We start from the raw sequence: 24,645 nt of genomic DNA on the forward strand, positions 1-24,645 counted from the left end.
CCAGATGAGAAGAGAAAATGTGAAGAAATTGTACATAGTTGAGTTATTTTTTCCCTCCATTACTATACATAAATAATCTTTTGTTTATTTTTGATTTGCCATTGCAGGCAGAAAACTTGGCAAAAGAGTTGAATATACAGTGTAAAAGCTTCAAATCTGCAAAGAATTCTGTGCATTCTTTTTTTCTTTCACATAAATCCTTTAGCTAAAATGGAAAGTCACATGAAAATGGGATTGGTGTCCACTTTTCTTTGCCTTTCCCACCTTTCTGTTGCTAGGAGGTAGTAAATCTGATTCAGAGGTCCCAGCCGTGCTTGCCATTTCCCCTGGATGGGCCTTCTGAAGGGGCTTGACTTCTCCTTCCAGAGTTAACAAATCATTATCCATACAATGCAGAGTGTGGAACACTTCTGAAATCACTGAGATTATCAAAAACAGCTGTTGGGAGAAAGGCTTAGCAGGAACAGAAAATGGTTTGGCTGACCCCGAACTTGGATGAATGCATAGTAGTCTTTGAAGAAGAGATAGATTTTACATGTATCGTTTTCATTTGTGAACTTTGAAAACATCTGCCAACTCAGCTCAAGGCACTGGACCAAATTACTCTGCTTCTTATTGCCGTGTCCTATATTCTCTATTTTGAACTTGGGGGAAGTGTGGCTCAGTGTCTAGAGAGCTAGCCCTCGAGCCAGGAAGTCTTGGGTTGAAGTGTCACTTCTGATACCAACTGGCTTTGTGACCCTGGGCCAGTCACTTAACCTCCCAGGTGTAGATCAGGAAAGTTCCCTATAGAAGTGAAATCACACATCCAGTCGCCATCCCTATCCCCTGTCACATCCCTAGAAGCTTGGTCTTAGAGTAGAAGTTCCCTTTTGAGCAGGGGAATTCTTGCATTATGTTATCATAATCTTAGTAGATGCAGATGAAAACATGGGACTACAAGACTGGGAAAATCACAGGAAAGGGGCAATGTTCCTATCTCCTCTCCCCTTCTCCTCCATTAGGAATTTGCAGCCTAACGTTCAGTCATTTTTAGACCAGGCCTCGTTTCATGTTGTCAACTGGTTTCACACTGAAACGCTGATTCTCAAATTTTGTCAAAACTTTCATAAAATCATTTGTAATAGTTGTTTTTAAATGTGTACTACGAATGATACTAAGTATCGTAATGCTGCTTTTAAGAGATTGTAGACCAAATTTTTTCTAAAGCAAATAATATTATGAATATTCTATGTATTTAAAAGAACATTTTTGTTTTTCATTGAAGTGCTTTAAAAAAACTTAAGGTTTTCTTTGAGGAGGGAGGTAAATAGATGCCTTATTCATTTTGCTAGAATCATGAAACTGTTTAGAAATATAAACCCATGCAGGGGGTAAGTAGGTTTTTAGATTTTTTTTTTATTAACAACTTCATGCCTTCCTAATTTTACCTAACTCCCCTAATAATGTGTAGGCATACAAATAATTTAAAGTGAAAAATAAAAGACCTATCAAGCGTATACTTTGCAGGGACAAACACCTGGTTAATACCCTAAGCCAGGGGTCAGAGTAGCTTAGTGGGAAAGGAGCATTGACTGGAGTTAAGTTGGGTCCTCACCCAGTTCAAATCCTTCTGACTCCTACCTGTATGGCTTTTGACAAGCCAATTAATCTCCCTGGGCCTCGATTTTCTCATCTATACAGTGAGGGGATCCGAGTAGATGACAGCTAAGACCCCTTCCAGTCTTCAATCTGTGGTTATATGTTACGGGGAGGCATTTAGCTCCATGAGAACAGAGCTGCCAGGAGCTGTCTTGTTTGGAAAGGAGTGCCTAGGCAAAGGCAGCAAGCCTGGCTGGAAACATCCAAGCCCACTATGCCAGAAAGCAGAGTCAGAGCCTCTTGGACTTCCAAAATGAGGTCATCACAGCACTGGGGGCCAGGTCACTAACATTGCCGAATAGCGATTGTGGTGACTGAATAGTGATTGTGATGACCTTGGTGGAGTCATGTCCATGTTGTTCATCATCCGTTGCCAGCTGCAGACAGGGCCTAGCTGGGGCCTAAAGCAAGACTGAAAAGAAAAGAACCAGTTCAAGTACTTCCTCATTTTTCTCACCTTCCTCTTCTCGCTCCCTCTCCTCTACATCTGCTGCTCTGGACTGACTGATTGCTGGTGTTCTCATTCATTCTGCCTTCTGTGGCTGCAAAGCCCAACTTTACATAGCTGCCTTTTCCCTTAAGCCCTTTGTTTCACAGTGAACCCATCCTAGAATGGAAATTCTTTTTTACTATCATTATCTAGATCATGGTAGGTGTTAATCTGATTAAAGAAAGACATTGGGGTTTGAAGGTTTAAATTAATTTAATATAATATAAATTTAATAATTATTTCAAAAAATAAAAATAAATAAATTTAATGTAAATTCCCATAGCAGGGTATTTATCATCTGATCAAGGAATTTTTTTTTTTTTTATAAAACTATCATACCTGGTCTGTTTGTTTATTCCAGTTCTCCTGCCCTTCACTTTTGGTCTGATTCCTGTTTCCCATCCTCCTTTGCAACATCAAACTAGAAGTAGAATTCACGATGTCATCCTTGGATAACCCGGGTGACAACCTGTTATCCTTAAAACATAGAGATAATAAGAACTCAGCCCCTACTCATTGGGTAGAGTCTTTGTAAATGATTTCTTGTTTAAGATAGATAGGGCCGGTCTTCAGTGATCAGCTCGTCAGTGTGTTGTTAGCTTGACATACTTATAATAAACTCCTTTTAATTCTCAAAAAAATAGAATACACAAAATGAGGTAGGGAGAGAATGTTGTAATTTTTAAAAATTTTTATTCGTTTTAAACAAATACAAAATGAGAAACGAAAAAAAGAATATTTCCATGTATGCAACAGGAGAGGATGCAGTATAAAACAATGATTTCCATTTATATAAAACCATACTATACATATTTTTGTCAGTTCTTTCTCTAGGGGTGGATAGCATCTTCCTTCATAGGTCCAAGTCTTTTGTGTTTTTCTAAAGTCAACCAAATCGTCCTTTCTTATAGTACAGTAGTGTTCCAATACAATGGTATGTCACAATTTGTTTAGCCATTCCCCATTTGAAGTGCATCTGTCATTTTAGCCAATCTGATTAGATGTAAGATATCTGAAAATTTTTTTAAATTTGCATTTCTCTAATCAATAATTTAGTGCCATTTTCTCATATGACTTTATAGTTTTGATTTCATCATATCCTTTGACCATTTATCAATTGGGGAATGACTTATATTCTTAGAAATTTGACCAAGTTCTTTATATATTTGAGAAATGAGACCTTTATTTGAGAGATTGTCTATGAAAAATTTCTCCCAATTTTCTGCTTTCCCCCTAATCTTGTCTACATTGGTTTTATTTGTATAATAACTTTAAATTTAGTATAATTGAAATTTACACTTCACAATGCTCTATCTCATTTCTTCATATATTATTCCATGAGTCTGGTAGAGATCTGATAGGTAATATGTTCTATGCTATTCTAATTTTCTAATTCTAATTTTCTTGTGGTTATATCTCTTTATATCTAGGTCATGTATTCATTTTGATCTTATCTTGGTATAAGGTGTAAGATTTGGATTATGCCCAATTTCTGCCATGCTGTTTTCCAGCTTTCCCAACAATTTTTTACTAAATACTGAATATTTATCCTAAAACTTAAATCTCTACATTTCTAAAATACAATGTCACTATAGTCCTTTACAACTGTATATCATATGTCTACTCTGTTCCACTGATCTACCTTTCTATTTCTTAGTACCAGATAATTTTGATACTTACTACCTTATTAGTTTAAGATCTGGTACTGCTGAATCCCTTCCATTACATTTTTTTATTAGCTACTTTGAAAATTTTGACCTTTTGTTCTTCCAAGTGACTTGTTAGTATTTTTTCTAACAAATAATTTTTTAGTAATTTAATTGGGATTGCATTGAATAAATAGATAAGTTAGATAAACTTGTCATCTTTATTATATTGGCTTTGTTCCACCCATGAACAATTAACATTTCTCCAATTATTTAAAACTGACTTTATTTATATAGAGTGTTTTATAATTAAAATTTATGTAGTTCCTGGGTCTGTTTTGGCAGGTATACTCTCAGGTATTTTATTACTATTTACAGTTATTTTAAATGCTCTTAAAACAATATTGAATAATATTGGTGACACATATTGTGGTTTTCCTGTTTTATCTCTTTTAGTTAAATGCATTTTAACTTTAACTTTGAGATCTTAATTGCTACCCCTGCCTTTTTATATCAGCTGAAGCTAGAGTTTTTTTGTACTGTGTCGGCTATGTCAAGTGTCCCAACCTACATGAAATTTTGGGTTGTTTAAAATACTCTGGTTGTGTTGCCAACAATTTTTGTGTTCATCTTAGCCAGTAGCCCTTAGACTCACGTGGAGAAGGGTTTTGTGTCTGGGGAAGAAGGTTGCATGTAGAATATTTTCAAACAAATGCATTTTCCAAGAAGGAAAGCATTCATTTACTTGTTCAACAAGTATCTTGAATTTAATACAGTTATTTATCATCATAGATATCTAAGTGGTTAGTGCTTAAATGGGACAGTTTTAGGTACAGAATTTAGGCTTTGCCTTTGGACTGACCTAGCCTGTTTTCATGCACTGTAGCAGGCTAGCCCTTTCCGATATAGAAATGGTGATTCATTAAGAGAGCGAATTTCTGCCTTCCAATCTGCTTTTCACCAAGTGAAGGAAAACGAAGAAAAGTCTGGACATTCGGGGCCAGAGGGAGAGTCTCAAGCAGCAGACTGCAGTAAGTAATACAGTCAATTTTGCCCACAACTTTTATTCAAAATAAATTATGAACTGTGGTGCCTGGCATGAAAATGTGTTTGATGAATACTCTCTTGCCAAGTACTTTGAATTGCCCATCAGCTTCCTGCTCTGAAGCAATCCTCTTCGTCCAGTAAACTCAGTAAATGTTTATTGAGACCCGAACTGCTTGCCGTTGTATTAAAAATATTTTTTGTAATCATATATCATCTGTCACCTCAGCTTTTAAACTCTGCTTAATAAACCAGTGGTCATCTTTAATCATGAAATCACAAAAACTGTGAAAAAGGAAAATTAACTTGACATTACTGTGCCTGTTGTCATGGTGACATAGCTTTAGTGGGTTAGATTCCAATAATTGCTTGAAACCATCTTCAAATACAAATATATAGCATTATGACTGATACTCTTTAATAGAAGTCAGTAAAAATTGAGGCCCTTTCCTCCAGAGCATACATTCTGACACAAACATCGTCTATTCACATTTGTGATTTTTTATTAGTTTCTACCTCCTCCTCAACTGTGATGTTTTTCAGTGCTTTTGACTTGGTAGGTCATTTATATACTTATAGAAGATTTGCTGATGGTAGAATTACTTTAAGATAAGAATAACTGAATTACAATATAGCTTATTCAAGGTTAATTAAGTTCAGCAAAAAAAAAACAACTAACCAACAAGATCTCTACTGTTGTAGGATGTCTCTTGTTAACTAATTTATCATGAAGTAGGGAGACTCAGATAAAAAAACAGAATTTTAATTTTCACATACATAGTAAAACATAAAGAGAATTGTCATCTGAAACTAAGTCTTACATACAGCTTTTCTTTTTAAATATAAAATAAATTTATAACACATAACTTTCAAAACTGTCCCTCTTGTCTCTGATATTTTCTGGCCGGTCATCTGTTTTGTGCATTTTTTTTAAAAAATGCTTCCATGAAACTCTTTTAGGCTACTTTGTCTTTTTCCTCCCTGCCACCAATCCCCTTCTGCTCAATACTCTTGTAACAAATAAGCAGTCAAGATAAATGAGGCTGTTTTGACAGGAGACTGGGGATGGCTTTGTTGAAATTTCATGTGATTTGGGCAGTAAAAGATGTATCAGAATTTAAAATGTACAGCAGGGAAAGAAAGTGGGCCTGGGGACCTGTATGCATGATGATGAAGAGGTCATTACTGGGTACATCATGTTGAAGGAGCCATTCAGGCTGAGTCATAATGGTCTGTCTTGAGGCAGGGTGGAGATCGATCTTGAGTGGTGACTGTCACCTCACCAGATAAATCTGCTGAAGAGCCCCTCAGTAAAAGGCAAAACCCAGTATTAGAATCTTTTTGAAGTGTGTAGCCTTGAGTTGATAATTTTGTTCATTTTACAAAAATATTCAGAATTATACATAGAATATTTTTAAAATTTCAAGGGTAAAATGTTTAAATAATTTAAAAACTGTCTTTTTTACCCCCCCATCTGAAATTCAGCTAAGAACAAAAGCCCAAAAAGTTGTGATCAGCCCATACTGTGTGGAGACTTACCATCCAAGCGTAGGCGAATATCTTACCAGAGGGACGTAAAAGAAAATATAGCTGATGGTGAAAAAAAGTTGACTGACATCCAGATATGCCATATTGCTACTTTTCCTGACACAAACCGAACTTACACCTGTGAAACTTCTACGACAGATCATTCTAAGGTAATAATTACCTGAGAAAGGAAACATCAGGATTTGGTGGTTTTCAATTTGACAAAGTGCTTGAGTTTCTGCTTGGCTTATTTTGGCAGTTGTATATGGTGATGGTGGTGGGTAGGGGTAGCATTGTTGGGTGTGGGTGCCTTTAGATTTTCATGAAGTTCCATTGTTTTTGTTACGTCAAATGACCCATCTGATGGGAGACCTTCTTTTATGAAATAGGGTTTTTCATGCTTTTAAGAATTATTGCATTTAGTAAAAATAAGATTTCTACCCTAGGACCTTGATGAATTTTGAAGAATAAGACCACAGTTTAGGAATTCATTTCTCACAATGTAGTCATGTTCCACTAAATATCTCCTGACATAGATCTTATCATTGAGCATAGTCTGGCAAATTCTAAAGATTACGACCCTGCTTTATAGAAATAGAGTGACTAGAAAGTGGATATTTATCTTCTAAATTTAACTCCGGAAACTGAAAGATCCCCTTTGACTGTTTAGAGTACAGCAAATAGCTGTGCCTGTGCCCAGCTACTGCTTTAAGATCAAACTGAAAACACGAGTATTTTGACTAGATTGGACAAGAAATCAGCATTTGCTTACTTGGTATCTTCCAGAAAGTTGACCTTAATCAGCACTTTCCCCCCGCCAGGAACCTTCTTGTGATCCGTCCATTGTTGCACAGTCTGGATGCCCAGTTTTAGAGGATACTTCGCTGAAACATCTCTCAGGGGCTACAAAGGGTAATTATTCCGTTTTTATTGTGGTGACCTCATGTCCTATCTAAAATGCGTTCATGATAGCTAGCATTTACCTGGCTCTTTAAGGCCGGCAAAATGCTTTTCATATTATTGCCTTGGATCCTCACAGCATCCCTGGGAGGTAAGTGCTGCTATCGTCCCCATTTCATAGATGAGGAAACACGTCAAACAGGGTAAAATGACTTGCCCGGGTTCACACAGCTAGTCTTTATCTGAGGTCAGGTGTGAACTCAGGTTTTCCTGGCTCCAGGCTCATCACTCTGTGCACTTTGTTACTATTTTAGAATTCCTTATCCTGGCAGGATATTTTCTGCTTTGGTCTCCAAGTTTTCTTTCAACCAAAGCTAGTAAGATATTTCCAAGTCCTGTGGCATCTAACATCTCTAAGACCAATCAGTATGTTAATGAGCATAATCTCTGATAACATGATTTGAATAGTAAGTATTTTACTGAAGGTTTCATACCAGAGGACATAATCTATTAAACCAGACTTTGATAATATTAGGCCCTCACTGCTTTGCAGGAATCATATTTAATCAATGTTCATTGAATCGCTGTCTTCTGGTCCATCTAACTCTTGGGTTTAAAGCCTTCACTGCCTGATCCATTGCTCCAAGAGGCAAAGATTGAGGCCTGATGATTGCCATCATTTCCCTTCTAAAGCTCCCAGCATCTTCCCTCCTTCCCTTTCACCAGGGCTAATCCTTGGTGTAGTCGAAATCCTCCACTTGCCCTGTAACCTTCATGCTCTGTTGTCTTCCTCTTCTATGTATAAGCATGTTTAGGTCTCCTCAGACCTAAAAATTCTCTGAACTGCTCAAGTTTTTCACTCTCAACTTTAATGACTACTAGACTTCTTCATGTTTTTGTGTTCCTTGTGTGCCTTCATTTCTCTTATTTCCCTGTGCCTTTTGCTGTCTGCCTTTTGTTCCTACTCTTCTACAGAAAGTATCGATTTTAACTGTCAATTATTCTAGATAAAATCGGCTTAACCCCCTTTCCCTGAAATACAAGGATATGTGTCGTTCTTAAAACCAGAATAAATCTTGGATGTTTTTAAGGCAAGTTTACCATGGCAAACTGCTTCTACCATACACAGGAGGAACAGTGAATAGCACTTAAGTTTTAGATCTGTTTGAGGAGTTAGCTTCCTAACCATTCAGGTTGTCCAGAAGTTCATTGGAGTTCCTGGATTGGTAGTCAATTACAAATGACTTTAGGTGCTCAGGGAGAGACTAGGCTCTTGACTGCTTGTTAGGGATGTGGCTAAGAAGCCACTCATCAGGGCATGTGAATTCAAGGAGTCATATCCTGAGAGAGCCCCTTGATGGGACATTTCGTGACCCTATTCACCAGCCTCTCTGCCCTAAGTGATGGCTCTTCACTGCGTTCAGTTTCCTGAGGAGCCAGCTGTAGCCAATATCTTCTCCCTCAGTCACTTCTATGCAGATGACATCTGAATGGGTATTTTCATCTGTGCCTTTCCTTAAACTCTAGACTCACCTCCAGTTAGCCAAGGAAACATCTGTACCTTCACTTTGAATACACATTTCCCAGACCAAGTTTATTATCTTTACCCCAAAACTATTTTCTGTTTTTGACTTTTTTCTCATAGTGACATCTTTACTCAGCTGACTGGGCGCTCTCTTTTGATTTTTCCCTTTTCTTTACCTTTTATAATTTCCTTCATGTGTAACTCCTGCTGTCTATTTTCCTAGCCAACTTCCCAGTCCAGGACCTTATTATGCTTCATGTTAAATATTGCAGTTTCCTAACAAGTCATTCCCTCTATAATATAATCACTGTTGCACTAGATGGATTTTCCTTGTGCATAGAACCAAGCAAAATCTTTCTGCTCGTCTGAATTACATAGCCTGCTGAATACAGGTCAGACTTACCTAGCTAAAATCAAGGTCTATACCAATTTGGGAGCCGCCCCTTTCCTGCCTTATTGCATAGGATTCAGCTCCATGTAGTCTACACGTGGTCCATATTAGGTCACTTGCTGTCCCCCATTCAGATCCCAGCCTCTTTTCTCAACATATTTCTTAGGCCTAGAATACCAGGTTATCAACATGTCTTCTAATTCCCTAAGATCATACACACACACACACACACACACACACACACACACACACACACACACATCAGTAGTGAATCTTCTCTGCCTGTTGTCACAGTGATGATTGCTTTAGAGCAGCGACTGTTTTTGCCTTTACAAAGTACATTGGTTGGTACGTAAAGAAGTGCTTAATAAGGGTATGGACTTGTCTCCACCTGGGCACTTATTGCTGTTCATTTGTGTCTAATTTTCTGTGACTCCGTGTATTACACTCTCCATGGGATTTTCTTGGCAGAGAGAGTGGAGTGGTTGCCATTTCTTTCTCCTTTGGATTTAGGCAAACAGGCTAAGTAACTTGCCCAGGGTCGTACAACTGTCTGTGTCTGAGGCTGAGTTTGAGCTCAGGTCTTCCTGACTCCAGGCCCAGCGCACCTTCTGTCCTCTTGGCCACCTCACTGCCTCTTTGGTTTTTATCTCTCCTATATTTTACTGTTACAGTTACATACTGACTTCTCTCATCCTCCTAAGTAGATTATGTGCTCCATAAGGGCAGGAATTGAATCTTATTTAGTTAATCATTGTATCACTTGCAGCCCTGAGGAGATAGTGTTATATGTTTTAGTGTTTATTTAAGCTGGAATTTGAAGGTGTTAAAATTTCACAATAGAGGCCAGATGTGTGAACCAAGTCCCATCATCCCAGAAGTAGGAGATGTCCCCTTGAATCCAAGAGGAATTGAGGGTTTTTTTGGTGGAGGGAAGCATTCACGTATGGAATCTGTTATCGTAAGTGAAAATATTTAATAGACTTAAGAAGTATTACAGAAATTTGTGGAGAAATATGTTCATTACTGACTATTAATGAAAAATTCAGGAGTGCTTTATACTTTCTATAATCTTTCGAGACTGCGTTAAGGCTGTTCATGTCATGCTCTCCCACAAAACAGCCATTGGGAACAGTTAAGGGAGTACAGGATGGGGTCATTGATCTTTTTAATGCCCTTTACAAAACTCTCTAAGTTGTATTAGAGATGTAGTTTTCTTTGATCTTGAGGTGCCCTTGCTTTATCTTGTTGCCCGAATCCCACACTGTTCAGGGAAAGTAATTTGGCGTGACAGAGATTACATAAAGCATACTGTTAAGAGAACATTGTTGCTTTTGTGTCTGGACTGCAGACAACAGGAGCTTAAGTTTGGAGCCATTGTGATGCTTTCTCTTCTCTGCATCAGCCCTCATCTCACTGAAGGGAGGGGACGGGAGTGCTTTGACTTCACTTTAGAGGGAGAGAGTGGACTTGGGTTACATAGAAGGGTCTTACTGTCACCCTGTCAGCATAGGTGGCATCGAGTCTAATACCCTGTGAAAAAAACTCAATTGGCATGGACAGGTAGAGTTCCACGTCCACCATCACCAGGTTCATTCCACTGTTGGCAGAGCCCAGGTGTCCTCAGACTCAAATCTGATGCTTCCCACTGATTCCCTTTGGCAAGTCATTAATTCATAGGAGTTCATCATGTAAAAGTTAACCTGGAGGAAAAGATATATACCTTTATTTTGAACAAGTGTCTCCTCCCTGTGTCTGACTCAAGGTCTGGGCCCATTCCCATTGCTGATCAGCTGACCTGGGTCAGTCTTCCTCTCTTTAGGCAGCTTAGTGGTCCTCCATTCCCAGGGGCTCATCACATTGGTGCAGACCTTACCAACTTTAAGCCACTGTAGCTCCAAACACCAAAACTCAGGGAACTTACTAGCCTCAGCCTCCCCATAGCACCACCATGCTTGGCCATAGATTCTAAATTAACTTTTTAAAGTTTTTTTACGTTAATACTTCTGCCTGTACCGGCATTTTAGAGTATTTTTCTTCATGCCAAAGTCTATAGTGATAAGTAAAGTATCCATTTTCTGAGTTTAATATGCACAAAAATGACCCAATTATATAGTTTCCTAGTCCCTTTAGGCCATGTTGTCAGGTTCCAGAACCCTTCCAGGGTTTTTGGACAGGCAGGTCAACACCAGGGACATTGGGGCTTGACTGGGGCTATTTCAGCCCCAGCAGCTACACGGAAATGGTAAGTGGTGGGTAGTAGCATCATTTTTGCTGTCTTATAGTGACTTTTGATGAGAAAAGACTTAACACTAAAGAGCCTGCTCTCCTCCCCAGTGTGCTTCCATAGAAGAAGGCACTGTAAGATAAGATACTCCACTTAAAAGATTAGAGAAAAAAAATCTTTCAAAAGTTTGATTTCTTTGTAAACAGATGGCTTTTTGGGTGGTGCTTGTTTTGCGTTTTTTATTACTATTATTAATCAAGATGGGCTTGATCTGCTTCTAAAGTCTTCAGCTTTTTTGTGTTTCCTTTGAAGGGAAGGACATAGCTGGATGCCCAGAGGAAGAAATAAGGTGTAATGCTGCTTCAAGGCATCGGGGGAGGAGAGGCAAAGCTGAGAAAGAACTGATCACAGACCCATTCAGTGAGACCATGCCACCCACTGCACCTGTGTACAAGGGGGACCTTTCCTCGTCTGAGTCCTCCTTCCTTCGCTCCGTGCTGAAGAAGACCCCTGTGAAGCTGCTTCTGGAAAGCTTACAGGTACTGGCCTTGTGTGGCTAAAGGAGAATCTTCAGATGGAGACTGACCCTTTAGCAGCATGAACGATGTCTTCAGTGCCGCCTGCTCTTTCCGCGTTGGTTGTAGCGGTGGACAGAAATATCCGCCTCCCGTGTCGTTATGTACTGACAGGGGCTTCTTATCTTGCTTGTTCTGCAATTTCATTAGTACAGGAAGCCCCTAGTGAGGAATCCTCTTAAATAGCTCAGGAATCTGCCATTTCTAGTCTTTTAAAGTGACCTGCAAAATGACATCCTGCTTCGTTTGCCCAGAAGCAAGACTTGAGCTGAGACCTCACTCAGTCTCATACTCTCTCCCATGGTTTGACTTTTATAATCATGAGGATGATTTTACTCAGTTGTTGGTGAGTAGTCATTGTACTTTAAGAGCAGCAAAGGATCTGAGACATCACCTAGTACCACCTCCTCATTTAGTGTCAAGAGCTTGATACTACCCAGGACCATGTAAACCGTGGCCAAACTGGTGAGACGCTCATTGCATTCTCTGGGCTTTGACTTCATTGTACTTTTTAAATATACCCTCCTTCCCCCAAAGCCCACGTTACGTTAGTCTCAGAATTGTGTCCTGGGCAGCCCTCAGGGGGCATGATAATAGTTGACAGCTAGATAACCAATTTCTGTCCAGGATCACGCAGATAATTGTCTGAGGAAGGATTCTAATGCATCTTCCTGACTCCTGGGTTCAGTATCCTTTCCACTAAGCCATGCTGCTCTCTTGTGGAAGAAAGGATAACATTTTGACCAAGCTGAACAAAGTCTGAAGTATGCCTGTTTATTTGTAGGTATCCACTAATTAAAAAGAAGTACATTTGGCTATTTAATGCATATGTTTCACAAATAAAGATGTTGGATTTAGAGGGATTTCTATGTAGTTTATTAGTGTATTCTAACTAGCGCTGAATAGATATTTGCTGACCAGAATGTACAGTTATGGGGGTGCCAGTAGGTGTCCTGTTCAGTACAAAGCTGATTTGGGAAGGGTTGTGTTGTGCTGAAGGAGTTTATTAGGGAAAACATTAAGGGAAGTTGGGTCTTTGAATGCAAGCTGCCTTCTCTGGAGCCCACTTAGGAAATTTAGAGTTGAAAGTAGAAGAAAACCAGTTGGTCAGAGTTGTGTGTTGAAGAGACTCTGTAGGTTTTCCTTTGGCTCTTTGCCTTCTTCTTTAATGAAATCCATGTGGCGCTGGCTCTTAGGCTTCCCTTGGTCCTCATTTTGGGATTTTGTATAAGTCTTATTCTTCTGTCAGGTGCTGGCCTCCTCCGTAGTTGGGAGGTAGAGACCATGGGTGAAGAGTGGGGAGTGTGGACACCCCGTCATTTTTTCCCAATAGCAGAAGTATGCAGATAGGAGATGTGACCAGCAGGAAGAGATTTCTATAAGGAAAACAAATGTAGTAGAGAGAACACTGGATTTATGTTTGGAAATCCTAAGTTCATATCTCTTTACCTATCTTCTGGGTCCTAGTGTCTTCTGTTTAAAAAAGGATCTTTTAAACTATCCCTTCCGGTTTTATGTAATTTAGAAATTATGTAATCATATGATTCTAGTTATCACTTGTCTGTTTAATTACTAAATTATGACTTTAGTACAGTTTCCAACTTAACTCACGTACAAGGTTGAGCAGTAGTACATTTCTTAATGATTCTCTTAACTAGCTGAGCTGTCAGAGGAAGCCTGCCATGCTGGTCCTGTAAGTGATGCCTAGGGACGGGGCTGAGGCTGTCCACCATGTCCTGGTACCTTTTCCTTCTTCAAGCTCTTCATGGTTCCCATGATGAATTTGGAGAAAGTAGAAAAAGGAATAGAAATTTCGTGATGATAAAGGAAAGGTCAGGATAATGGGAAAGAAGGAGTCCAGGGATTAGAGAAGTGTCCCTAGAAGGAGATGCTCAGTCAGTTATTGGAGGCTGATGATGCTGTCTTCTAAAATGAGGGGCCAGGGGAGGCAGGATAGTGCCCCTTGTCAGCCATAAAGCGCTTTCCTCACAATGAGGCTATGAAGGAGGTGTAAGCATCGACAGGAAGCAATTTGCCCTGTTGACAGCCAGTGAGAGGCAGAATCCCACTTCCCTGGGTGCTTCCTAGGCCACAGCTACCCTGAAGCCCAGGGAGATTTTAAACACTGGAGATGATATTCTTGCCACAAAAAGTTTTGAAACTGCTGTCATGAGTGATGTTAGGAGTCTAAACTGTGTCATTGGGTTTTGTTTTATTAGGAGCATTGTGACACCACTGGGTACGATGGAAAGCAATCATTTTCGTTCTCAGATCTTTCAAAGGGTTGTGAAGAACTGAAAAATGGTAAGGAAATTAAGGAAATTTGTATTTATTGATGCCGATAACCCTTTGGTTGGTGCTGTTTTCCTCCATTTTCTTGTGCCTTGGCACCTGTCCTCAGGATCACTTACAAACCAACAAGCATTGGAAAACCTGCTGTGTACTAGGCCCTGACATAAGGGCTAAGAGTACAGAGACAAGAAACAAGTCACAGCTCAAGAGTTCATAGTCTGACGGGAGGAAAACAATGAATGTGCCAACAGATATGTGTAAACAAAGTGTAGATGGATAAATTGTGGGTAACCAACAGAGAAAAGGCATCGGCATTAGGGAGGTTCTGGAAAAGAAGGTGTGACTTGGGCAGCCAGGAGGCAGAAGAGGAAGGGGAGGACAGGATTCCAGGCATGGGCCATGCCTGGAGTAGGGGGTGAGTGTTTCTGTCTGATGCAAGGAATAGTGGTAAGAGACCAGTGGGGCTGCTTTGCTGAGTGCATCGATGGGGGAAGAAACTGTAATTTAAAGACCGGAAGGGTAAGAAGTGGCCAAGCTATATCAAATGCTCAAATAGAGGAGTTTATGTTTGATCCTGGAAGTAATAGGTTAGGTATGAAATTTATTAATTGGGGGAAAAGTGTGTGTGTGTGTGTGACCTGGTCTGACCTATGCTTTAGGAAGATTTAACTCTTGAGTAGTGAAATGGACTGGAGGGCAGACAGACTTGAGGCAGGGGACCCTCTAGCAGTCTATAGATGAAGTCTAGGGGGAGGAGGGGCTTGGGTAGGGGCAGGGGCAGAAAAGAGGGGAACATGTTACAAAGGAAGAAATGGCAGGTCTTGAGAACTGATTGGATATGGGGAATGAGGGTAGAGTGGAGGTTAACACCTAGGTTGGGAGCCTGAGTGACTGGGAGGGTGATGGTGGCACCAGTGTAATAAGGAAGTTAAGAAGGGAAGGGTTTGGGGGGAAGGGTAATGAGCCTAAGATATTTATAAGACATCCACCTCATGATGTGTCCAATAGGCATTTGGTGATACTACACTGGAAGTCAAGAGAGAGGTTAGGGCTGGACATGTGAGTCTTGTGCATAGGAGTGATGATTTTATCCATGTAAGCTAATGAGAGATCACCAAGTAAAACAGTGTAGAGGGGGAAGAGGAAAGAGGGCCCAAGACAGCCTCTGGGGAGGGAACACTCATGAATTGTGGATATGAGCTGGGTAAAAGTCCAGCAAAGGAGACTGAGAAGGTAATGGGTCAGACAGGTGGGAAGAGGATGAGGGGAGAGACGTGTTGAGGTGGGGTGGAGGAGGGAGTCATGAAATTAATGAGCTTTGGGATTGAGAGGTCAGGGGGTTTGAGAGAGTGTTCGTGTAAATGCTCAGGTCTCCCAGCATGAAGGCAAGGGCTGGAGAGGAGAACAAGACCATAAGCTAGGCCACTGAACTTGTTGGGAAGCTGTGGCGGCCAGAGACAGCTGGTCTCCCTGGGAGAAAAGATTTAAGATGAAAGCTGATTTGTTACCATTCATCAGCAAACTTTTCTCAGGGCACAGGGGTAGCTGTAGATTGGGACCGTGGGCTGAAAATACAAGAATGCCCCATCAAGAGGGGTTTGAATCCTGGTAGCCAGTTGAGTATCCCTGGAGGGGTTGATGCTGTGGAAGTGTGTAACTCAGTGAGGAATGAGTTCAGGTGGGGTGGTAATGGTCCATTGGGGTGGAGCTGTCTCAGGCAATCAGACAGCTTTTTGGAAGCCTGGAAACGAGTGGTGGGAGCCTGGCATTGACTGGACACTCCCAGAGGTTGCTAGGAAACTCCTACTCTTCGCAGGCAGGGGTGGACTGTGTAACCATGACTTGGACTTCCAACTTCTTCATTCACACTCTGTGGCAAAATTTTAAATAGAATTTTACATTTTATTTTTTGTAAATTTAAAAACATGGAAAAAATTCCAAATTATCATCCTTTGCTGTTCACTCTCTGTGGCTGCTATTTCTCTGCAGTATTATATGGTTTTCAAATCGAAGGCTTCAAAGTCTAAGGTTGTTTACCTTTGTTTTGTCTGCTACAGAAAAAGGCAGTCTAAAAGTTCAGAAAACATGGAACAGAAAGAGAGTTACTTTTGGAGAAGAGCTGAGCCCAGAAGTGTTTGACGAATCATTGCCAGCAAATACCCCGCTGCGCAAAGGTGGCACACCTGCTCGACAGCAAGATGTGAGAAGCAGTCAGCCTTCCTTTTTCCCAAGACTGCTCATTTCAGAGGCAATATGTCAACCAAACTTTGAAGAGCCAGACCGGAACCTTGTAAGTGAGAAAAGGCTTATGCCAGGCTCAGCCTTGGAGCAGGCCTCCACTCCACTCCCTTTGGCAAATGGACTGATTTGGGTACTTGAGTCACATATTTGTGCTTAGACTAGTGTGCTTACTCTACCTCCTTTCTCAGATTCAGGGGTGGGGGTTTGATTTAAATAGAATGGGTTCAGATTACTCACTTTGTGTAAAATCCAAGAGCCAAACGTTGACTTAAAACAGGGCACTTTACTCTAGTTTTCTGTCATCCTTTGGCAATTTGTGAAACCTATGGAGCCCTCTGCAGAAAAATATTTTTAAATGCACACAATAAAATACATAGTAGAATTACAGAGGTAGCCAATTATATTGAAATACAATTATCCATTAAAAAGAAGTTCACAGATGTCAAGAACCCTTGGTTTAAAATATCAATGTATAGTTATATAGTATAGTCGCAGTTCTAATGCTACACATGACTAACTTAGTTCAAAGAAGCCTGAAATATTTGACTGTTTCTAATGAAGCTAGTCTCATGAAATCTTGTGGGAAAATTATTGGGAGTATTCAGTGTATTGGTTCTGTTGTAAACTGTACCCCGAAAATGAGATATCTTTGGAACTTTTATGCATATAACACACACACACACACACACACACACACACAAATCATCATTCCCTCTTCTCATCAAGCAAATTTTTTTAATTTTTTTGGTGAAAGTCCAGCCTATAATGGGAACAGTAAAATTTAGAATCATTGAATCTAAAGCCATTTTTCATGCCGTGCATCTATTGTATAAGTAGTTTATTATATTCAAGAAGGACTTTTCTAACGTTTCTTGGGTATAAGGAAAGTGATTTTCACAAATAAAACATAGAAGAGAAGGCATTTTGTCACTTGTAATTGTAAATTTTTTATTTTGATATATTGCATGTGTCAGTGAACCCAATTTACTGACAAAGGTACCAGAAAATACATTTCTCTGTCATAATAATAGCTTAGTTTATACAGTGCTTTACTGTTTACCAAGGAAAAGGAAGTGCAAGCATTATGTTTTATTTAGTACCATGTATATAACGTTTAGTATTTTGTAGATTAGGAAAATGAGTAGATCAAGAAAATGACGTGCCTTCCCCCAGGCAGCCAGTGTGGAAGCGGCCGAGCTCTGGGCTCCTTCCCGCTTCTAGGCCTGTCCTGCTTCTTTTTTCCTTTCTTAGTTAACGTTTGAAACCTCGCTTTTCTGACTTGATGTATTAGAGAAATTAAGTTAGATAAATTTGGATCACTCTTCACCAAGGTCTCTCTATTTGTCATCAGTTTTTCTTTTGACCATCCACTGAATATGAGTCTTAATTTTCCTCTCATTCCTTTCAACTCCACTTTGTCCAGGTAAACATGGAACCACTTGAAGTGTCTTTTGCAGTTCTAGGACCTGCTACTAATTCTTCATCGTCTGAAACTCTTGAAGGTATGGTTTTTGTGTTTTAATGCTTTTTTAGTGTCCTCTTAAGCAAGTAGTAGTAAAGTATAAAACAGATACAACTCCCTGCTAGTGAGGTGACTCTGAAGATGTTATATTTGAGGATTTTTAAGAGGTTTAGTAAGAATTCTCTTAAAGAGACTCTCCTCAGTTTGATAGTAGGAAGTCTTGACAGGTAATCTTGTTAGTTAAATCTTTGCTATAGTATTTAAAAAATTTTAAAATCAGTATAGGCCAAGTGAGTAGATAGTCGTCCTGCCACAGTGTCTCAGATGTTGGCACTCCTGAGTCGATACTCCCGTAGCTAATTCCAGATGCATTGAACAGCTAACCCAGAGAATGATGGGGTTTCTCCTCAGTCTTTTCCTCATGGCTCTTCTCTGGTTCCGGTAGGAGCCGAGACTCCTTTATGGGATGGACCTCAGAGAATTCTAGTTGTGTAAAGAGCCAATGTGGATATGCAGGCATGAATCAGGGCAGATTTTAGATGTGCACAGAAAATGGAAGCCGTTGCAGGTCAGTCAGGCCTTGGAGGACGATGTCAGCCGCGATTGGCCTCTAAGACAGCATTAGGAACCTGAGGGGGTGATGCTAAGGGTCAGTTTTTAGCTATATTGGGGAAAGAAGGGGATTGATAGGCCACTGTTCTGAGTGAATGACACTGTCCCAGGACCTGAGAGAAGAGCTCCTCTATTCTTACTTGGTTTCTGTTTTCTCTGGCAAGAAGAAGTTTTTGCATGGGAAAAGACATAACCAAAGTGGCTAAATATGTAGAGAACGTTTAGCCATCTGCAGTGCTGAGCCACTGTGAGGGCTCTTTCAAAGACTGGAAAATGGGAGAATGAATGGAGTCTGTGCATAGACCAAGCAGCCAGCACTAGGTATTATTGAGGGCACAGCTTCAAAAAGGGAACTGATCCTTCCTATCCAGGAACTTTGATTCATTCGGAGTGAGGCAGTGCTTAGGCAGCATAAACATCAGGAGAAAAGACCTGCCATAGACATCTGGGAAGGCTTTCTTTGGGAGGAGTGGTGCTTGATCTGCATTTTGAGAAGGGGTACGTTACAGGCCCCGGAGACATCCAGTGATGGAATGCCATCCAGTGGGACTGACAGCAAAGTGTTGGGAACAGTGAAGTCTATAGACTGTATGGTGAGGCCCATGGTGAGAAGGGCCTTCCATGCCAAACAGCAAAGGTTATGTTTTATTCTAAAGGATGTAAGGAAGTTACTGCTTAACTTAAACTCCAGGAAAATTTCTAACATGTTTTAAAGATGGAAATGGCCCCAGTGAGCCCCATGACTTATTAAGAATGGACAACGCAGATTTGTCTTAGAAGGGCTGTTAGAAAACATTTCGACAGGGTTAACTAAGTTGGTAGATCAGGAGCTTGATGGCATAGACCAAATGTACCTATGTGGGAGCAAAGCATTGCACAGTCTCCCTTGCTCTTCTCATGGAAAACAGAGAGGTGCGGGCTTCAGAAAACTCCAGCTAGAAGCATTCAGAAGGCCCTGAGTGGCAAAGACCACGAAGAAGAGGAGGAGGAGTTCATGCTGGTGGATCAGTGTTCATTTGAAAGGATGATGAAGTTGTCTGAGGTTCTGCAAATCAGTGGGTGTGTCCGTGTCGCCCACCTTGGGTTCCCACCTGCAAAGACTAGAGATGCCGCATTCTCCTTATCTCTTGGGCACACACTTGGTCATTTTAATTCCACAACACTCCTTCCCCTTTTCTTGTTCTTTTCATTGGTATCATGGTGATCCATGACTGTACTCTTTTTCTGGAGCTTACTGTACTTTATATCGACTTTGTAAAAGTCTGCTCATTGAAGATCCCATTTAAGAAGGAAGGAAGGCCATTAACAGGTGGATCCCGAGGAGAATAGCTAGGTTTGTGAAGCCCCTCACTATTATGCCCTATAAGGATCTACTTTAGGAACTGAGAATATTTCATCTGGAAAGAGAGACTTGTCAGAAAGGGCACACAAGAGCTAGCCTTAAGTATTAAAAAGCTTGCCAGTAACAGAGATCAAGCCTTTTTTGACTGGCCCTGGAGGGCACTACTAGGGACAGCTAATGAAAGTTTCAAAGAGATTTCAGACTTAATGTCAGAAGAAAATGTCTAACAATTGAACCTATCCACAAGTGGATAAGCAGCCCCCTTGGTAGGTTCCAGGTGGTGGAGGACTGCAGAAAAAGACCAAATAAATGTCCATTTGTTGGCTGTTCTCTAGTGGAGATTTTGGTTTAGGAATTTGATGAACTTGATCCATCACCTTGGTCCCTTCCAAGTCCTGAGATTCTATACTAAGTCCTGGGCAAAATTGCAGTGCCCCTGGCAAGTAGAAGGACCTGGAAAAGACTAAGGATTATCTAGTTTCCTCTATTTTACTGATGAGAAAATTGACCTCAGGAAAACTGATTTGATTAAGATGGAATAACTAAGTAGAGAACCCTAAATATGTGACAAAAGCCTGCCAGGCTGGAAGGGCTGTTAAGTACCACTCCAGCTACAGTCTTAGTTTGCCAAGACTCCAGATGAGTTTGATTCACCGCTGGAAGACTGGTTGGCCACTCAGTGGTGATTTCTTTTATTATGATTTGTTATTTCCTTGATATTACTGTCCACAAGTACCTAAGGTGTAGGGGCATCATACTGTGAATTAGAAGTAGATGCCTCTGCAGAGATAAAAACAATGTTGGGTGGTTTTGAGAAAGGTCACATTTTTCATAGTGCTCAGTAGACTGGACGTACCTGGTTTCTAAACTTCTCTTGGTTATCTCGTAGGTGTCAGGATAACAATACCTTCGTTGCATTGGAAGTTATTATGAGTTAGATGTTTCAGTGTGTGTGAGAGGACATCTTTTGTGTTATTAGGTAGCTTAATTAAAATTCTGATTTTTGCCTTGTATTTTACTCATTTAGACACTGATGCTATTAATTCTCCACATAAATATGAAAAACCCTCCCCTCCCAAAGCTGATAGGATAACACGATCCTCTAGCAAAAGGAAGGTAAGATGGTTTGGTTTTTGTTCTGTTTGTATTTTTTTAGTATTTTTTTAAATTTTTTTTTTCACTTTTCCTTGAAGCTTTGATTGTTAGTAGTCCTTTGAGTGAAAACAATTTCTTTATGGAATGAATGATTTTTCTTTCCCTCTATTTAGAAATTCTTTTTGATTGGGTTTCAATGAACTCTTTTAAAAAAGAAATCCTTTAAAATTTGATATTTTCTCCAGTACTTGTTATTGTAGCAAGCGGATAGATGATCTGGTTTAATGTAAGCTTTATTTCAGTTTAGAGCTTTTTGCTTTTTTGTTGTAGCTGTAGTGTCTTTCTGAAATTTTAGTGGGGTGCAGGTAGCCTTGGGGCAGTGATATCCAAACGAGTCCTAAATGCTTGCTTTTATCAATAAAATCTATAAAACAAATGTTCTTTCAGTTTTAATAATTCAAATTTAATTGCAGTTGAACTTTCCATAAAGGTGAATGAATGGAATTTAATTTGTAATTTCAAAATATTTGAATACCCCTTCTTCATTTTTATTCTGTGAGTATTCAGGGTAGTAAATACTAGATTTGTGAACCATATCTAATCCAATAGATTCTGATTCTTTTTTATTGTTATTATTGACAAATCACTTATTAGTTCCTTCTTTTCCTTAAATATGATTGATATAATAGATGATTTAGTCCTGGCTTTATGTGTCAGTTCTAGATCAGGTTGAAAACTTTCACTTGCTAGATTGTTGTGGATCATTCCAGCAGTGTTCTCCTTCAAGTCTTAAAATCAGTTACCATCTCATGAGGATAATGTTTGAGGGAAAAGTAGCACATGGAAGGGTAAGGGGCAGTGTAGCCAAAAAACAAAATAATGTCATTGAAAGAATGTGCTTTTTTTTCAGTGTCATAGTTAGCAGTTCACATGAAAGCTTAACATTGTCTTTCTGACTTCAGATTTTGTATTTGCTGCAGCACTCCCTTAATGTTACTGAAGAGGCTGATTGTAGCAACCTAGTTAGCATAGATGTTAAGCATGATACGGAAAAGAAACCCAAAAGGAAGAAAGCCCAAGGAACAAAGAGCATGAACAGAATGGGATCAAAGAAGACGCAAGTAAGTGGCCTGGCCTCTGTCCTTCCTCATTCCCAGAGCCTGCCCCACAGGGCACCCTCAGGGGCATCTGACCTTCCTCTGCCTCTCCCGCAGCACCAGTAGTGGGAGAGACCTAGTGTGACTGGCCTTGTTGTCTCCGTGCTCGCGTCCCCCTTTCCTCCAGCTCTTCTGCATCACGTGCTTCTCAGGCTCTTTGCATTCATGCTTTTCTGGCTTCTTCCAAGTCCTGGAGCTGATCAGTATCCCTCTTTTAACAGATATTTCCAACAGTATTCCAGGTATGATTCTTGTCACCAAGAAGTCAAGTATAACACCAGTCTTATTATTGAGACCTAAAAATACATCTTTTATTTTCGCAGCTCCTCAGTGCCTCAGCCTGGTGTCTGGCACATGGCAAGCCCTTAATAAATGCGTTAACTTGGATGAACTAGAACAGCTGCCAGGCCCAGTTTCTTCCATGTTATAATTACGTTTTTTTTAAATTTAGCTGAATTCACTATCTTAATAAATTCAATATCAGTATCTTATCCTTTTAGTTTCCAGCTTTGATTCAGCCCTTTGCTTTTCTGATTAAGATAATTTTGAATGTTTATCTTGTCCTTTCTTACCCAATGGTTATTGAACATAGCTTTCTGTCATAGATTTCATTCCAACTTAGACCCATAAAAAAGCACCTTCTAAAGTGGAGATTTGCACTACATTCATCACACTAGCTCAGAATGTTGCGCGAAATAGGAGTAACCTTGGAATCGGAGGCCTGGTTCTGGCTTTAGGACACTGGGCAAGTACACTAAGCCTCACCTAGACTCAGTTTACCCATCTGTAAAATGATTATATAGTACACCATCTATACCTTTGGATATTATGGTCATGAACAGATATGTATTTTATAATGTAGAGCACTGTGTAAACATATTATCATTGCAATTACTACTAATAATACATAATAACTTATCCAGCCCACTTCTCATCATATAATCCCCAAAGATATAAGGGAAAACTGTGAGGTACTTTGAAGAAATAAAAAACAGCTTTTAAAAATTACAAATGAAGTTCTGCTGCATATTGTTTTGACATACGTCTTTCTTGAGTTAGAATTGTGGCAGCTCACATCTCCACAGGTGGAGGTACACTCCTTCCAACTGCGTGTTGTAGCCCACTCCCGTCTTTCCCCTCCTGGCCTGATATTTTGCTCTGTTCTCCTGTCCACATTTTATAGAGGTTGGGATGGCCTAACACATTGGAGCCCCCACGCTCTGTCCCTTCTCACTACGTGGCCAGGTGACCTTGTTTGCTTATACATTTCTGACGATAAACTGATTACTACTCCTTCTGCAAAATTATTTGGTAATTGTCCTTTGGGTGTCCTTCAGCTTTAGGTTTTTGGAAACTACCCTCTTCCAAGACTTATAGCCATTCAACATTACCCAGACACTTGAGATCACTAGAATCACTATGTAGTTTCCTAAAAGTAATCTAGGGCCCTTGTTTCTGTTCAGTTCTGGGTCTAGCTTTTTATCTTCCACAGTGTCTCTCTGAGAGGGATGAACTGCTTCCACCTAAGTTCTGTGGCCTGTCCTCATTGAAACAATAAGCATTCTTTTATTTATTTGAGTTTTCATGCATAGAAAGTGAAACAATTCTCTTGAGTTTTTGGTTCTAATTTGGAAGGCTCTGCAAGGTTCTGGGCCTGGATGTATAGTCAGAGCAGTGATGTCAGTTACAGACCAGGAGCAGGACCTTCATTTTCTAGAGTGAGGATGACTGGCTATAAGTTGTTCACAACCTACTAAAGGATTTGAGTGATAGAGATAATGTCAAAATTATAAAGGCTATCACTACTTCTATTTTGGTTACGGTGTTTTAATGCATTTCCTTAGGTGTTAAAAAATTGCACAAGGAGGAAAGGAAAGGGAAAGAGATTGCAGAAACCTTTCTGTGGCCTAAGAGAGGTGGCTTCTAAGAAACCTCTTCTGAGTCCTATTCCTGAGATCCCCGAGAGCCCTTCTACAACAACACCGAATGCACAAAGAATTCCAGTTGTGCAGAACTCAGGTATGTGGTAGTTTTCCTTTGGTTTCTCTGTCCTTTTAAAACATAACTGGCAGTATGGCTACTTCCATCAATGTAGGTGAGTGGGTTAAGATTGCAGTCCATTTCCACACCATCCTACCTCATTCTCGCCCATGTTTATTCTCTTTTGAATAATCCACAGGCATAAAAATTGCTCAACAAACATCTTTTGACCACTTAACCATGTGCTGGATATACTAATGTAAATGTGCCTTGAAGGACCTTATATTTCTCCAAGAGGATGTGCTCCAGCCTGAGGAGAAAGGAAAGACTGGGGAAGAGGGCTCCAGGCTCCCCAGCCTTTCTCCTGTCCCTCTGCCCAAGGTTTCAGTTAACTTGCCTCTATCCCTTTTGAGAGGAAAGGAGAGTCACTTGTACAGTTGGCCATGTATGTTGAATACAGGAAATAAATGCATTTCAGTTTGCCTTTCCAGGGGAGTG

General features: G+C 40.1%; 1 protein-coding gene across 4 annotated transcripts in view; it reads left to right on the forward strand.

Moving 5' to 3' along the window:
- CDCA2 (cell division cycle associated 2) overlaps nt 1-24,645 on the forward strand; it is a 53,360-nt gene that overhangs the window by 23,060 nt on the left and 5,655 nt on the right. For 2 of the 4 annotated variants that reach the window (XM_072637074.1, XM_072637089.1), the window contains exons 5-14: nt 4,664-4,808; nt 6,307-6,518; nt 7,170-7,260; nt 11,704-11,930; nt 14,186-14,270; nt 16,316-16,548; nt 17,923-18,001; nt 20,943-21,031; nt 21,973-22,131; nt 24,012-24,186. In XM_072637074.1, coding sequence (XP_072493175.1) covers nt 4,664-4,808; nt 6,307-6,518; nt 7,170-7,260; nt 11,704-11,930; nt 14,186-14,270; nt 16,316-16,548; nt 17,923-18,001; nt 20,943-21,031; nt 21,973-22,131; nt 24,012-24,186 — 1,495 coding nt within the window. Of the gene's footprint in view, nt 1-2,022; nt 2,291-4,663; nt 4,809-6,306; nt 6,519-7,169; nt 7,261-11,703; nt 11,931-14,185; nt 14,271-16,315; nt 16,549-17,922; nt 18,002-20,942; nt 21,032-21,972; nt 22,132-24,011; nt 24,187-24,645 lie in introns of those variants that run through there. The other 2 variants (XM_072637131.1, XM_072637080.1) reach the window with 2 other exon arrangements.

This window comes from Notamacropus eugenii, chromosome 1 (genome assembly GCF_028372415.1).
Source record: "Notamacropus eugenii isolate mMacEug1 chromosome 1, mMacEug1.pri_v2, whole genome shotgun sequence".
Classification (NCBI taxonomy): Eukaryota; Metazoa; Chordata; class Mammalia; order Diprotodontia; family Macropodidae; genus Notamacropus; species Notamacropus eugenii.